General features: G+C 32.5%; 2 protein-coding genes across 2 annotated transcripts in view; one reads left to right on the top strand and one right to left on the bottom strand.

Annotated features, from left to right (window-relative positions):
- LOC111048856 (protein furry) overlaps positions 1–16,400 on the top strand; it is a 329,691-nt gene that overhangs the window by 35,807 nt on the left and 277,484 nt on the right. The gene's annotated exons all lie outside the window — the stretch shown is intronic.
- The window catches only part of LOC111048663 (thyrotropin-releasing hormone receptor), a 214,382-nt gene continuing 200,815 nt past the window's right edge, over positions 2,834–16,400 (bottom strand). The window contains exon 7 of the mRNA XM_039430315.1: positions 2,834–6,326. Within this exon, the coding sequence (XP_039286249.1) occupies positions 6,196–6,326 (131 nt within the window). The 3' untranslated portion in view covers positions 2,834–6,195. The remainder of the gene's footprint in view (positions 6,327–16,400) is intronic.

Genomic DNA, 16,400 nt, shown 5'->3' on the forward strand with positions numbered 1-16,400 from the left:
CTTTGTTTCTAGGAAAAGTGGAAGCCTCAATATTTTGCCTCATAACTTGATACATTTTACTGCCTATAACTTATTGCCTCAATATCGCGCTCTACACTTGTAATTGAAGTGTACTAAATTGGATTCCCACATATCAGTATCAGTTTACATGTCCGGTAAAGTGAAAATATTATTCCTTGATTTCTAATGGGACTGTAACCAATCCAGAATGGGGGTAGATTTAAGAGATCTCTAAATTCTAAAGGGCGAGTCATGGGACTTTATTAAACAACAAACTTTAGCATTCTAAAAGCACTTTTAGCACTTGTAAAATTTTATTAAATGAATTAAACTAATTTAAATTTGGACAATAACAGAAATAATCTATATATCGGTTCATTGCTCATTCTAAAAATTCAAGATGACTGCATGTAAGATTTTGCTAACTGCTTATTTGGATTCTAGCTGTTCACGAAGGTAGCGTGGACTTTACTCATTTTCTCAATTACAAATTTATGATACTAGGGACTCGGTCATTCAAGGGTTTTTAGCATGAGCTAGAAAATATAATGGCACTAACAATCGATCAATTTATAAATTCATTACTATTTAGAAATTTTCACTACACTGTTTACTCCCGGATAACTTACTAATTTAAACAAACATTGACATATTCACTTCAAATAATTAATAAACTACTTCAACTTAACTTACGGCGAAAAATAATACATATTAACAAACTTTAACAGCAAACAAATTCAACACACATGTTAATTTTGAGCCCTCGAGGCCCGAGGCTACCTCTGGATTTTAAATGTGAATTCGGCCGCGGCTTGATTGGAACTGAACTATTCCACGCAAATTATGTTCCCCTTACACCAACGAGACAACGGTCCACGTGGAGACGAGCATAATTCCGTGGGAAAGGAAAATAATGCAAGTTTGAAATATTCCCAAATACATGTGTATTCTCCATCGCTAAAGGAAATACAGTTCCGTGAGAATGCCTCAACCCTGCATAAAATTGGAGTCTTCCCGGACGCAAGTTAGCAAAATCTTAATGTGAGAAAATTATTTTTTAACAGAAAAATAAATTTCTCACGATAAAAATTTACACACAATATTCAGCTACAAGATCACTAAAGTCTCATTGTTGAAGTCCTAATTCTACACTTTACGAATGAACCCATACTAAATTTATCTATGAAAACACAAACCCATAATTAATTTATTTATTTCAATATTATCACCATCACAGGACTATTCATACTTGATCTGTATAGTCTGTATAAGAATAGTGTATGTGTCCAATGTAGTGAGAATATTATTGATATGTGTTTTAACGGGACTATTGATTTTCGCTCGGCCTGGTCAAGTGGAAATAGTCCCTTTCAGAACTCATGGAAATAATATTTCACTGTACCTGATAATTACAGTGATAAGGATAGTTGTTGAGAATCCAGCTTGAATTTATCTCTCTATTGTCATGGCTGACACAATTCACCACAACATCTTCATCAGTCGTCATTCATCAATGACAAACATATGCTACACAAACAAAATTATACAACTTTAATTTCTGAGTTGATACATTTCAAATCCACTAGTTGAAAATTTTTGTCGAAGTTTATCACCATGACATACATTGTATTTGTGAATTTCTTGTGGAAGAGTAGCATTTTTACAATATCTTATGTAATCTTCATCCGCTTCGACGCTTTTCATAGACCTCTAACTTATTCGAGTTTCAATATCACTTGATGCTTATCTTTTGTCTAACATTATCAAATGTTGCCAAATTTGATGTATTGACTTAGATGTTACAATTCATATTTGTGCTATGCCCCTGAATTGTTCTCGCTTACTTAATATATTTTGTCGATCTATTCCACCTTAACTTACATTGTATTTATGAATTCATTGTGGAAGAGAAGACGTTGCTCATAATCTAATGTAATCTTTAATTACATTGACGCTTTTGCTAAGTCATGTTATATTCAGGTTTTGAGGTATCCTGTTGTAAATCTTCTGTTTATCATTAGCAGCATCTACTGACATTGTATTTATATAGTATCTTGTGGAAGACTATATTATTAACAGGATATAGTGGATCTTGTAGAGTACATTTTGTATGAAAGTTTGTAGAATAGGCCTTGTTGTAAATCTTGTGTAAATTAAATATCTGTAGACAGAAATGTATGTTGTATCTTCCAACTCAATCCAATAATTTTTATAACAGTAAGATTTATAGGTTTTACAGAGTTTTATACAGAGTCTTTGTAATGAACAATTTTATTTTGGAAGACTATTATTGTAATGAATGTTTATAGAAAACTGGAGAAAAATGGCTTTTGAAAATGACATGCCGTCAAGGCAGAAAGCTTGTTGGTTCTATTCTTGGTTCTTGGTTCTTCTATTCTTATAAACATAATTTGATAAATTGTGGCTGATAGAAATATATGTAAATAATACAATTTAAAAAATATATATTCATTTAAACTGAATGAAACCCATTATAAAGTGTAAAATTCAATGTATTCTATGTGACTTATCTCGCTTATATTCTAGTTTTTTATACAAAACTGCGTTTTGTACTCGTTCAAGATATTTTATTAATGCTGAACGTATAAAGGAACTGTTACTCTGTCCTCTGCATTACCTTTTAATGAATACTTTTCAGCAGTATTTAACATTTAGATTTTCTCCGTACGACTCAAATAATTCATTCTAATCCAAGTAGAAATGGATAAATTCTTAGACGAAATTCCACAAAATTTCTGTTAATTATGTAAATTTTAAGTAGGTGAAATTAGGTAGAATTATAGGATTAGATAGAGTCGGAACACTATTCTAATGTTTTATCTTTTATTTACATTGAAAATACAAATTAACATCACAATGTTAAAATTTTTACACAGAGTTTAGAGGAAATTTAAAACTTATTAGAAATATTTGTGGTACATAATTTATTCATTGTAACAATAAAAACCGATTGAATTGTTTCTCGTTGGTCAAGTTCATAAGTGGTTGGAAAATTTCCTGATATCGTTGTTTGATATTGAATTGTTTGGATTCTTAGCGTCTTGATTAATTCGCCAAAATTCCCATTAATCATAATCAATCGTGGGGAAATTATGTCTCGAACTGAGAGTGCTTGTCATTGGGTCTGTTATTTGTGGTTTGACTCATCATCTTGATTAAAAAGACTCCTCAGTTACATGAGAAAAATCTATTGTACTTGCATTTGAGACATCCATGGTTAGATATTACAAAAAACCCTCTTACCAATATTGCGCTATTGTAGAATTATAAAACAATATATCTGTAAAATGAAATAGTGAACAAAACTCAACAGACAGTGAACCCGGGATGTAATCATTAACCAATATTCTTGAGAGCAGAATGTAGTCACCAAGTCTCTCCATAGGAAAGCTATATGAGAATCAATATCTGCGTCAAAAGAGAGATTGAAAGAAATTTGTATTCATGACTTTCAGGCAAGTTTTATTGGTTTTCAAAGTTGAAAGTTGAAGAGGAGCATCTCTGGGAAGTAATAAAATAGTGAGATGATAAAAATAGGGGTACTACTGTACATAAGGTAACTAAAAATCCTGAACATATTTTGAAAAATATTCATGAATTTGATCATAAAGTTCAATATAAACTGCAAGAAGACTTGCCTAACATGAACTTTTTCCAATTAAGTGATCATGAATAAATCTGAAGAAAAGAAGACAACTCTATATATTTTCCACTTTAAAGTTATCAAATTATTTCTTCGTTGATGAATTTGACTTCTATATGATCGTAGACCCATAATATGATTGATAGATCACTTTCATAAGCTTGAACTAAAGTTGAAATAATATTATTTTCCAAAACTTAAGTTATGAATGATGGATCAAATTATTAAATTTACAATACTCTTCTTTATTAAATTTATAACGAGACCTAGGACCTTTTACCAAATATTAAGCAGGTTGTGAACTTTTGTGATTTGAAAAGTACTGTAGTCTCTAAGAACATTTCTTATTCAAACAACCTAAATAAAAATGAATTAGATTTGAAGAAACCATTAGCTTCGTGAAAAATTAATATAATAATAAAGACTGTTATATTTGTTATACATTGAAGCTGAATGCTTCTGTAACAGGAGCTAATTTATTTACTTGTTTCACCCTCTTATAGTCAATCTTATTCCATAGTGATTCCATTTCAATTATTTTTCTTCACCGTAGCAGATTTAGAATAAATACATGTGAATGCTCTTTGTTTCACTTTAATTGTCTTTCTATTTGTCTTTTCTAAGACTGTGAAGAAAATTCTCCACCTAAATGTAGCAATAAGGGTTTGACTAATGTCAAAGGGGTTCTTCCTCAAGGAAACTGAGTCTAATAAATCATACTAAACGTGTAGCTAGAAAAAAATACAATGAAATGTATTTGAGGAATTGTTGATATTTTTACGACACCCACCATTTTTCGAATTGGATGCTATTTTTGTGAATTGAAGTAATGATTTTTTGTCAATAATTATGAAATCCGAAGAAGTTGAATGATGCTATTATTGTTTTGTGTATTGTATAGTACTGTTCATAAAAATGAATTAATAGCATTTCCTTACAATTATCAATACCTAATTACGTACAATTCTCGTATACTTTAATACAACCATTTTCAAAAATAACTATTCTCTATTAGCTTACCAAGGAAAGCTGACAGATAACTTATTAGTATGATTACATTGAATGGATCAATATTATAAAAATATAAATTAATATTACAACACTAGTTTCCTAACTCTCACAAAAATAATTTCCTGATATTCAATTAATAAATTTCACATTCAGAAGAAGGAGTACAACTTGAGAGGTCTAGTTTATGAGAAGACTCAATCTTAGTCAGTTTTATTTGTTGATCAATTTACTGTCAAGTTACGAACATACAGTATTAGACTTTCACAGAAATATTTTTCAACTCATCACTTCAATTAATTGCACCTTCAGAATTGAATTGGCTGCAATAACAGAGCTTAGTTTAGAGAAAACAATGAACTATATTCTATTCAAAATATAAAAATCTATTCAAATAGGATAGTAATGATCTATCAATGATTTGTATCATTCAAACATTAATAAAAAAGGTGCATCACACAAGGTGCACCGTATATAGAATAAGATCAAATATTTAGAAGACCTTCTTCTGTGTGGCTTCAAGGTAACTAGAAGAAGCCATATGGAAGTGTTTATCTAGACATTATTTGAAAAAATAATGTTATAGATTTTGTGCTTCAGGATTTGCTTTCACATTGTATTCAGCGGTCTTGAAGGTAGGAGCAGCTTCAATCATTCAAAGGAGCACATCATTAAAAAAAATCAATAACAATTATGAATATGAAAACAGTTACTTCAGGTGTTGCAGCTATTGTGTGATTCACTTCAAACTGTCAGGATGATTTATAAATTATTTATTCAACGCTTCCCATTTAATCATTAACAATTTGAAGGTTATTTTACTATAGCTGTTTTTTTTGTACCAAATCAGATGGCCGGGTTACTTTACATGTTATTATAACTTTCATTAATTTGTGTTCAGCCACAGCCTACTATATCTAAAGTAAGCCATGGCTCAGCTCTTTGCTGAACTCTAATATCAATAAGAAGTTTTCATTTACTTATTCAACAAGTATTTATTTACATTAGTAGAGGGTTTCAGTTTGTCAAGTTATCATTTCATCAAGTACCGGTACCTATTTTGACCATTTATTGAGATACTGAAACAAATGCAATCTGTCAAGTTCCACGGCATCAAGTTTTCGTTGCAGGCTGATACACAATCAGCTACACCGTAGCTCTGGTATCGTTTCTTATTTTAGGTGTTGTTAGCTTTCCTTTGCTTCTCATTTTTCATCGAGGTTCTTTTGTCGAACTTCTGAGAGTCGTATGCACCATCTACGTTTAATGCAAAACCACGTTTACTTGTAGATTTGCATTTATCATAATGTGATTTATACGGGGTTTAAACGATCATCTGACATTTCTCCGTTTAAACCGAGTACCTGCTTTCGGGCCTAATTTTGATACAACAGACTTGAACGCAACTGTCGTACTTCGGACGATCAGCACCATTATTCGTCATAGTTGCTGGAGACGCGTTGCAGCTAGTTGGTAGTTAGTGTGGAGTGAGCAATTGTCTTGTGACACAGCCTGCACCGTCCTCAGTTGGCGGTGTCGTGGCTGCCTATGTGGTTGTAGGTGGTCAGCGCGTGTTGCTCCCCGTTCTGCCAGTCGCCGTTCTTCGTTGTCAGCGTCCGACGTCGCGATATCGATCTATTGAACTCGGATAGCACTGCAACAATTATTAACATACCTATTTAAATTCAAATTGAGTATTATTCTTCTTCGATCAAAACATGTACAATGACAAAATATACACTCAGTATGAAGAAGGCTCCTTACTTGGGTTGATGCCTGTGGTTGAGGAGCGAAACGATATTATTATTAACTAGTAGGTAACCCGTGCTTCGCATGGGTCTATTTTAAAACTTTGCAAAATGAAAACTTGACGTAATAAAAAATTCGAAATTTGAAAATAGGCCTATAACCATCCTCGGTTAATGAAGAATCTTTATGCAAAATTTCAAATCAATCAGTCCAGTAGTTCAGACGTGATGATGTGTCAAACATAATTTTCCTACATCACGTACGTGTATGAGCCAGCTCTTTACATTATTATAGTAAAGATGATGGATAGATGCATGATTTATCAGTATCTTTGAATGAGAATAACTTTTGAACGGTTTGAGAAATCGGTGCGGTTTTGATGCGACAGAAAATCAGTTATTTCTATTCGAATAGGATCCCCAATCATACCTATCATCTAATGTCCCTTTTAAAAGAAATGTTCAGCTGCTTCTATACAACAACTGGAAGCATGACAATTTGAAAACTTGACGTAATGAAATCTTGAAGAACTGAAAATAGGCATAAATAACCATCCTCGGTTAGTTAAGAATCTATATGCAAAATTTCAAATTAATCAGTTGAGTATATTTCAGACGTGATGATGCGTCAAACATAATTCCCTATTCCTTACGTGTATAAGCCAGTTCTTCCGTTTATTATAGTATAGAAAACTGAAGAAGACATAATACTTGAAAACCTCACAGAATCATATAGATTTTTCCAATACATCAATAAATTTTAGTATCGATTAGATCCTCCTCAATTTGAATCAGGCAGCCTTTTGTTTTCCCAATTCCAAACAAAATACCTAAAATACTCGTTTCACTGCGAATTCGTGTCTAATAGTACATTATAACTGAAGAATATAAATTATTACCTACTTATTTTATTGTGATCTATTCATGTTTTTCTTATGAAATTCAATGATAGTCCTACAGCATGAAGCCTAGTCCATTTCATTTGTACTGGTGGCAAAATTTTACATTAAAAATAATTATATTTGATAAAATCCAAGTTCAATTGTAATGAAAACAAATTCCTTCAAAAATAGTTGATAATAATACGTTTCGAGGGAAAAATTAAGAACAAAAAAATTGGGAAGAATCGGGAATCGAACCGAGGATGATATTCGCTCCGTAAGCTAGCGTTTTACCGTTACGCTAGACGGACATTCGAAAATATTAGTCTTGTAACAGCATTATAACCTCCTCATAAAAAAACACACACTTCTGAGCTGCAACGATGTAGCCATGGAACTTCATGTACGGTAGCATAGATTTGAACATTAATTCTGAAAAATCTAGAAGGAAAATTGAAATGTGGGCTTCCAGGTGCACGAGATTGATATTTTTAGAATCTAAGTGCAAAATTTGGAGATCTAAATCATTCCCGTTTTTCCGGTATGCAATCCACAAGTTGACATGTTTTGATGGGAACAAACGAACACACGAACACAAGTACCCTACTCTCTCTACTCTCTTATTATATAGATTTTACAATAATTGAAAATAAAAAATGAATTGGACTCATAATTATTTAGAAAAGTGTGAACATAATCTGATCCATTTTGAAAAAGCATATTGATTTGTAATTATTGTTAGCTCAGTGAACTGGACACAAATTTTATAAATCATAACCTTCTTTCTGGAATAGAGAGAATATGAATCGAAACGGTTTTGGGCTGTGCCTGTTGGTTCTCTTCCAGTTATTTGGATGAACAATAATCAATAAATAAATGAATAAATCATTCAAATTCGGAAGAGAGAGACAGTTATGCGTTCTGCCTGTTGTCCTTTCCTGATCATATTTAATATTATGATTTATAACTCTGTTCATAAATGGAATAAATAAATAAATTGTGAATCAATTAAATCGAAAACTATTTTTTATTGAATAATCTTCTTTCTGTTTACTCTATGTTTCCCTTTTAAAATGAATAAGGAATATCAAAAGTGCATATATTTGCTCTTCTACATCCCATTGTTATATTGATTGATGATTGATATAGGCTACTGATATTTGATCCCTTGAATTATTGGACTAAGCGAATGCCCGGCAAATACAAGGCTAACACATTATATTGGATAAACAAATACAATATTTAGGAGCGAATAGAGGAAATCACCCCAATGCTTCCTCTGTTTCTGATTTTTTTATCTCATAAATCATCTCATAAGTATATGCAATAATATGCAACTATAATTACTGCTGAAGACAGCAGTGTTTCTTGTGACGATAAGCGCCGGTACCTCCTGAGACAAAAAGAAATACAACAAAATATATTGTAACATTTTCATTAAATTTCCCCTTGCTCCTAAATAGCTTGAAAACATCCCTTTCGAGGCTAAATTGAAAAGGAAAAGTTCTCCCGATGTGGACCCACCTTCTTTTCATCCCTCCACCTTTCACGGAATGTTTTGTACCGGAACTTATATTAAAAATAAACAAAAACAGTTCTGATAATAAAATAGATAATTATTTATTCAGGTTATTTTTAATGGAACTGGACATAATTAACTCGTCATAGATAATGAACACATAGATAATTTATGATGTATGCGTATGACTTATCGGCAGTCAGAGCCGGATTTCCCTTTGCAGCGAGATTCATTTCCCACTGACAGTATTCCTTAAAAATAACATCAATGGTTCCTATTCTGTCAATGCTGACAGCTCAAAGTAAATTCCACTGTAGACATACTAGGACAGTGCCTAGGGGCTGAAAAGAACTCGATAATACTATTATTGAAAAATTTCAACCAGTCATAACTAGAAAATAATAAATTTCTGGAAATTCAAGTTAGACTGTATGATTCGTGAGTAATTTAACCAATGAAAGAATTAACCAATTTCTATAACCAATTATAGAATTGGTTTAACATAGCCATGTGTGTGTTCATAAATATAACATAAATAAATACTAAAATCTTTTCTGGTTTTGGTACAATAAATGGTAACTTGAAAAAATTATATGTTCTTATAATTATTATTCTGAGCATAAATTCATTGTTTTTTTTAAAGACAAATAAGTTTAAAGCTTTGCCGAATATTATCACAATTAAGGCTCGATAACAAATCTTTAGTATTTTTCTCAGTGATTAGTTGTGAACTATTCAACTTTGAAACAACGAGTTCCATATTTGTATGGAGTTTACACAAACAAGTGTCTCTATTTTTACAATCAGGGATGGTAATCCAAAACGGTCTAAGTTTACAAAACTTGGAGTAGCTCATGTCGTTGTGGTTTTGGTAAGTGGCTGTAAACTTTTTGTGAAGATTCTGCAGAGAATCTGTTAATAGCCGTTTCTGCATTTTTACTTTTTTTCGTGTTATTGTTTCCTTTTTTCCTGCACACTGCTTACTGTGCTCATCTTGGGACAAAAAATATGTAACATCTTTCCTCTCACACACTAGTTTGTGAATGTTTTTATTGTTAGTTTTCAAGTTTGTGGTTCTGCGAGAAATAATATCCCTAACTTTAGACATCATTCGATACTTCTTGATTATTTTACCACTTAAAAATGTGGCTAGACATCTCTTCCTATTTAGGCTTTTTTCTTCTTTAAAGTTAACATTAATCTGATTTTTAAGCACTTCTCCAAAAACAAGTTGTTTTTTAATTTCATTTGAACAATTTTGTCCTTTTAACATATGCTTAACTTTTTTCCTTGGTGTCACTTCAATTGGACTTTTTGATCTCTGAATTCTTTTACGTAAAGTTTCAACCTTTCTTCTCAATGTAGCATTTTCGTCATGTAACTTTTTATTCTCTTTTTTCAACATTTTCCTATTTTTTCTCTGTCTTCTTTTTCCGCTTTCCACTCTAGAAGTAGATGGCTGATTTCTCTTTTCTGGTGGTGGAGTAGCAAAAGCATCTGGACTGGATGGTGGGGTATTAGCATCTAAATCATTTATAAGTTTTTCCTGATGCTTTATTTTTTCTCTGTAGGTTTTTGAACATTGCTTCCATTGTTTTCTGAGAATTCTTTGTTGTCGGGTTGGCATTTCATTTATTGGCTTTCTTTGGGCTTTTTTCCTCTCTCTGTCTTTTTTTCTTGCTTCTTCAAGTTTTTCAGGATCTTGCTTCAACTTCTCCCTAGCTCTCTGCATACTTAGTTTCTTGGCTTCTCTTCTTTTGGCTAAATATTTTTCAGTATTCACTTTCTTTTTCACTCTTGCCATGACCTAAAATATAAATTTTTCAGATTAAAAAACAACAATATTTTTCACTGGTATGTAATTAAGGGCGGTCCTACTTCTATAAGAATGTAAAGTTAACTAATTTACCAATATAACTCATATCAAGATTGAAAAACACTAGGATCATGATAAATGAAACAAAGAAGTTCAAAAAAATTTTTTTTTATGTTGGACTGCTATTAAAAAGATATTTTTCAGAAACTACTGGTAGTTCAGGTGATGTTTCCACCCCCTACCCCCGCAAATATGAGCCTGTGTGAGGCAATTTTTTGTAATTTAGGGACACGCACTTCTAATTCACACAAATTTACCCTTTTTATGTTCAAGTTGGTCCAATAAATAAGCAAAAACAGTTCTGATAATAAAATAGATAATTATTTATTCAGGTTATTTTTAATGGAACTGGACATAATTAATTCGTCATAGATAATGAACACATAGATAGTTTATGATGTATGCGTATGACTTATCGGCAGTCAGAGCCGGATTTCCCTTTGCAGCGAGATTCATTTCCCACTGACAGTATTCCTTAAAAATAACATCAATGGTTCCTATTCTCTCAATGCTGACAGCTCAAAGTAAATTCCACTGTAGACATACTAGGACAGTGCCTAGGGGCTGAAAAGAACTCGATAATACTATTATTGAAAAATTTCAACCAGTCATAACTAGAAAATAATAAATTTCTGGAAATTCAAGTTAGACTGTATGATTCGTGAGTAATTTAACCAATGAAAGAATTAACCAATTTCTATAACCAATTATAGAATTGGTTTAACATAGCCATGTGTGTGTTCATAATATAACATAAATAAATAATAAAATATTTTCTGGTTTTGGTACAATAAATGGTAACTTGAAAAAAATTATATCTTCTTATAATTATTATTCTGAGCATAAATTCATTGTTTTTTTTAAAGACTAATAAGTTTAAAGCTTTGCCGAATATTATCACAATTATTATTATAATGATATAATTTATACAGTATTATAAACTTTATCAATATATAAATCTTGTCGCACATACTAGACTTATACTGAAACGTAGCTTTCCATTCCTTTCCCAGCTCTATGATAAATTCTCAACCAAATCTAAGCTATTAGTTTAAACATTTTTGTAGACATTAGGCTTTCATGATTATCAATAATCATCGTTTCTGTTCGGGATAGAATTAACCAATTATACAGAATTTAACCAAGTCATAATGAAATTATATTTCAAAATATTTTTATCAGGCATACACATTGGTATATGTGGAATAATCACTGAATGTAATGTCGTCCCACATTCGAAATTAATTAAAAATAGATTCAGAAAACGTATGTTTGTTTTATAATTATAACACCTCACTAGGTTTCTGTGCTAATGTTTATTTACTTATTTATTATTTATTCATATACAATACATACAATATCAGGTGAAAACAATAAGCATCAGTCCAAAACTGCTTTAAAGCCTAATGTCAAAAGATGAAAGAATAATGTGGGTGGTGTATTAAATTTATGTACTTTTCCCTGCCGCTTTCATCATGCCAGTATTCCTGGCTTATTTTACGAAGTAGGATTTGGCTACAGACAGAGTTTGAGTAATTTAGTACTTGGAGAGTAGTTTGGTGCATGGTGTGTATGAAACCAAAGACAAAATGAATAGCTAGAGTCATTATTCTATTTCTCCAGGATGAAACCTACGTCCAAAATAACAATAGAAGTTGAAGCTGGTCAGCTGACTAGTGCATAAAGTCATTATGAAATGGAAATAATCCTTTTGTTCGGCGGCCGCGAAAAATATCTTGTTTCGCGTTTTCTATTGCGATACCGCTCCGCAAAATCTGGCCGAGATGAATTTCTCAAATTTCAAAAGATGGGTGAGAGGAAATCCCATTGCGTGAATAACAGATTATTCAGAATGTCTTTCTCTAGACAATGGATTTCATCACAACGAATCCTTTTCATCAACTCAAATTGCAGGGAAGCTGAAAGGCGAGAATTCTTACTAATTGATTCACTAATTTACTATGTATTTCGGATTCTGACTAAATAATTAATAGTATACTTTCGTTTGGAGAAGAAACCCTGAAGTTATGGTTGTAGTTGATTGAATTCCTAATAAGGTAGCTTCGCCGGAGGTGGTAAATACATGAATTTCAACGGAGCAACGATGTTTACTTCAGTTTTCAATTCTCCATGAAGTTCCAAGACTTACTTCGTAGTTGTTATTTTCAGCAAAAATTCTACACCATCTCCCATAATTTCTATCAAATAGTTGCAATTTGCATATTGAAATGGATTGTGAACTACATTGACAGTCAGTGTAATGAGTTTACATCCGTTATCATCGCGAATCCAATTTTGAAAAAATATCCTTCATTTTTATGATTGGAAATTGTATTTACGTTCAATCAATCATTCAAAATATCCAATTGTTTCAGTTTACAATTTACATTGGTTGTATGTGTATTAGAGACGTTGTTGATTTTGGGAGGTAGACAATGTTGAATAAGAAGACTGGGAATAGTTATAACACAATTGTTAATTTATTAAGGTGGTTTCAAAAATTTCAAGTATTTCCATTCAGTTTGAATGGGTTTATCCAAAACTCAAACATTAATATTCAAATGCTCGTTTCCCTCGACTGTTATTCTCTCTTTTGATTCTGAACCATTTTTATAATAATTATTTAACAAAAATCCCAAATAAATGCTGCAAATCACCCCGAAGACCTCTGCTACTGCAGACAACCCTGTTGTCAATGTCTGCAGTAGCAGAGGTCTTCGGGGTGATTTGCAGCATTTATTTGGGATTTTCGTTAAATAATTATTATATATTAATTAGCATTTGAATAAATGCATTCTCTATTTAATTCCATCTGAACCATTTTTCTTGACCCATTTTTGTCGAACCGGATTATATCCGCTCGTTGATCCACATGAGGAGAATGCAGTATGTGGAGCAATAAATCTGAGAGCCAATCTACTCTCTCCGAATATATCATATGAAAGCAAAAGTGGCATCAATTACACTTGGCCGGGTAGTTTTTAATCAAACGTTTGTTGGCAGTTGCACGTGCCTAGGAAAAGCAAAAGGCAATTCTTCGAAAATCCACTCAAACAATTTGTCCGTCCAATGTCAGTCAGATCTGCCTGCGATCCTCTGCACATAATTTTATCTTTTTCTTTTCCACTTCTCTAGATAATTTCGTTATTTTTTACTCTGGGACCTCTTTTCGGAATCTTGTTATCGGCAATCTGACGTCACTCTAATTCGTTTTCCAACTCATCTATCCTCCTCTTGTCCACCTACTCATCCTCCTCCTACTCCTTCTCCTCCTTCTTCTCCTCCTCCTACACTTCCTTCTCCTCCTCCTTCTCCTCCTCCTCCTCCTCATCCTCCTCCTCCTCCTCCTCCTCCTCCTCCTCCTCCTCCTCCTCCTACTCTTCCTCCTACTCCTCCTCCTCCTTCTCCTTCTCTGTGCTCAACTGGGAACTTCCGGTTGACCCTGCTGTGGCGTTCCGAACTCAGAATACTCGATCACTGGAGAAATGGGACAGGGAGAGAGCAGAAAGCAGAGTGGGTGATTGAGCATCTTTGCCCTTTCTTCGCTCTACTCCCACTCCATTGCTTTCATCGGAATTGTCATTTGTAACCTGAAAATTATCTTGTTGACATCTGTGTGTCGACCTCGGTCGATATGATGTACGACTTCTTGAATGTTGAATTCTATTTGAATGTACAATAATATCATGTCCTCTATCATTTATACAGGTACAATTTGTGTTCATCCTGTTTAATAGAATCTCCTCAACTCACTGAAGTCAGAATTTCTGCCGTAACTCCTCAACTTATCCATATATGGTTTCGGAATTTATCTAATGCTCCATTAGCAAGAAATTTATTTTTGCTTGCAGTATTCAATTTTGAAATCAAGTTATGCCCATTTAACTTAATTTAAATGTATTACAGCACAGCTTATGAATATCAATTCAGTACTTGAATCGATGTGTCGATTGGAAATAGTGAAACTAGTATAATTTCAAAAATATGTTGAGGTATAGCATCTAAACTATAAAACCTCCAAATGAAACTAAATTGTATATCAATATATTATTATTATATATTATAATATATTATATTGATATACCATTTAGTTATAAGTATACGAAATAAGCGTAATATAGTATAGACTATCAGAATTCAATGGAAGTTGTCACCTGGTCATATATATATATGAATCATATATTTATCTCATATTGTTCAGGATTTTAGAGTTTCAAATTAAAAAAGTTCAATGAACAGTGTTTTTGTCCTTGAACAATCTTTGTCATCGACAGAAAGATTGTTTATTTCATTTGTTGTCAAAATTAACGTAGCTTCTCTTTTGCTTCTAATAACAAACGTGCCGCTTGTGCGACAAATAAAAATATGTACTTGAAATGGCTTTCATGTTTTGGCATTGACTGAGTTTATATTAATACCCAAAATTTAACTTTTGGGCAGAGCTTGTTCGTTAGGACTGTGAGTTAAGTCCGGCTGATCCATTGAAAAAGGCTAGACTTCGTTTTATAATACAGTTATTCTGTCACAGATCGGGCAGTTTAAAAATAATTGTATTGTTAAGCGAGACGGGTTCTGAGCATATTCATTGGTTCAGTTAATTTTTGTTCTTTTAAAATACTAACTGTAAAGTCGCGATTAAACCAGTGGATGCCAAAGGGGGAAGCCATATTCAAAAGGTAGGTGACTACTGGATAAGATCATTGTTCTTAATTTTTATAACCACAAAGATTGAATCATCATTAGCAGCAAGCGAGTGTTTTCCCCATTAATTCATATCAATAATGTTTTTTATAATAAAATTAATCTTGTTTTGTTAAAGATTCATTAATTAAAGTTTTAGTTATTCTCTTCTCTTTTGTTATAATAGTTTTCCCCCTTACATAATTGGTGAAGGCACATCGTGCTTACAAAGTGCTTCTATAATTTTGAGATATTAGCACTTGAATTGACTTTTATTTAGCACTGAATCTACTATTAGCCGTATTCCGAAATGAAATCATGTTTCACTCTCATCACAGGATATTCTGGTGCCATCTTGTTACATTGTGCATAGTGATTGGCATTATATTTGTGCAATGCTGATGGCTACAGGTATCTCTCTCTACCTCACATTCCAAAGGTGTTTCACTTCTTCTGAATAAATATTCTTTTTTCGGAAATCTTTCAATTACACAGAGACTGCACCTCTCAATAATCCTTATTTTCACTGTATAAGTTAATAAACATCCAATGAAAACTATATAAATGGAACTGAGGACTTCTGCTGTTGGTTAACTGTAATTTCCAATAAACTCTTCCGTCCTTATTTTCAGTTTTTTATATTTTTAGTAATTGCAATCAACGGCGCTGACTTCAGTTCAGAGAGTTCTAGGTGTTGTTGTGGGGGGGGGGGGTTCAAAGTCCTGCTGGGTTGCCCAGTCATGACCGTGGGACAGACCTGTGAAAGGGGTTGTGTTTGGTGCTGACGAATGATTAATTCACTTGCTATAATATCATACGAATGAATAATGAATTTATTGCCAAATACAAGAAATATTTTTACAAACAAAATAATCATCAAATTACAATAGTTTTTGGTGTGACTGGAAAAAGAAGCCTTGAGCTCCAGCCACGAGTTCTAAAGATAAGAAATACATTTTTTAATCTAATAACAGCAGTACAATTGATACAATTCTGTTGATGGATGATAATATAAGAATGTTGA

The sequence above is a fragment of the Nilaparvata lugens genome, chromosome 6 (genome assembly GCF_014356525.2).
Source record: "Nilaparvata lugens isolate BPH chromosome 6, ASM1435652v1, whole genome shotgun sequence".
Lineage (NCBI taxonomy): Eukaryota > Metazoa > Arthropoda > Insecta > Hemiptera > Delphacidae > Nilaparvata > Nilaparvata lugens.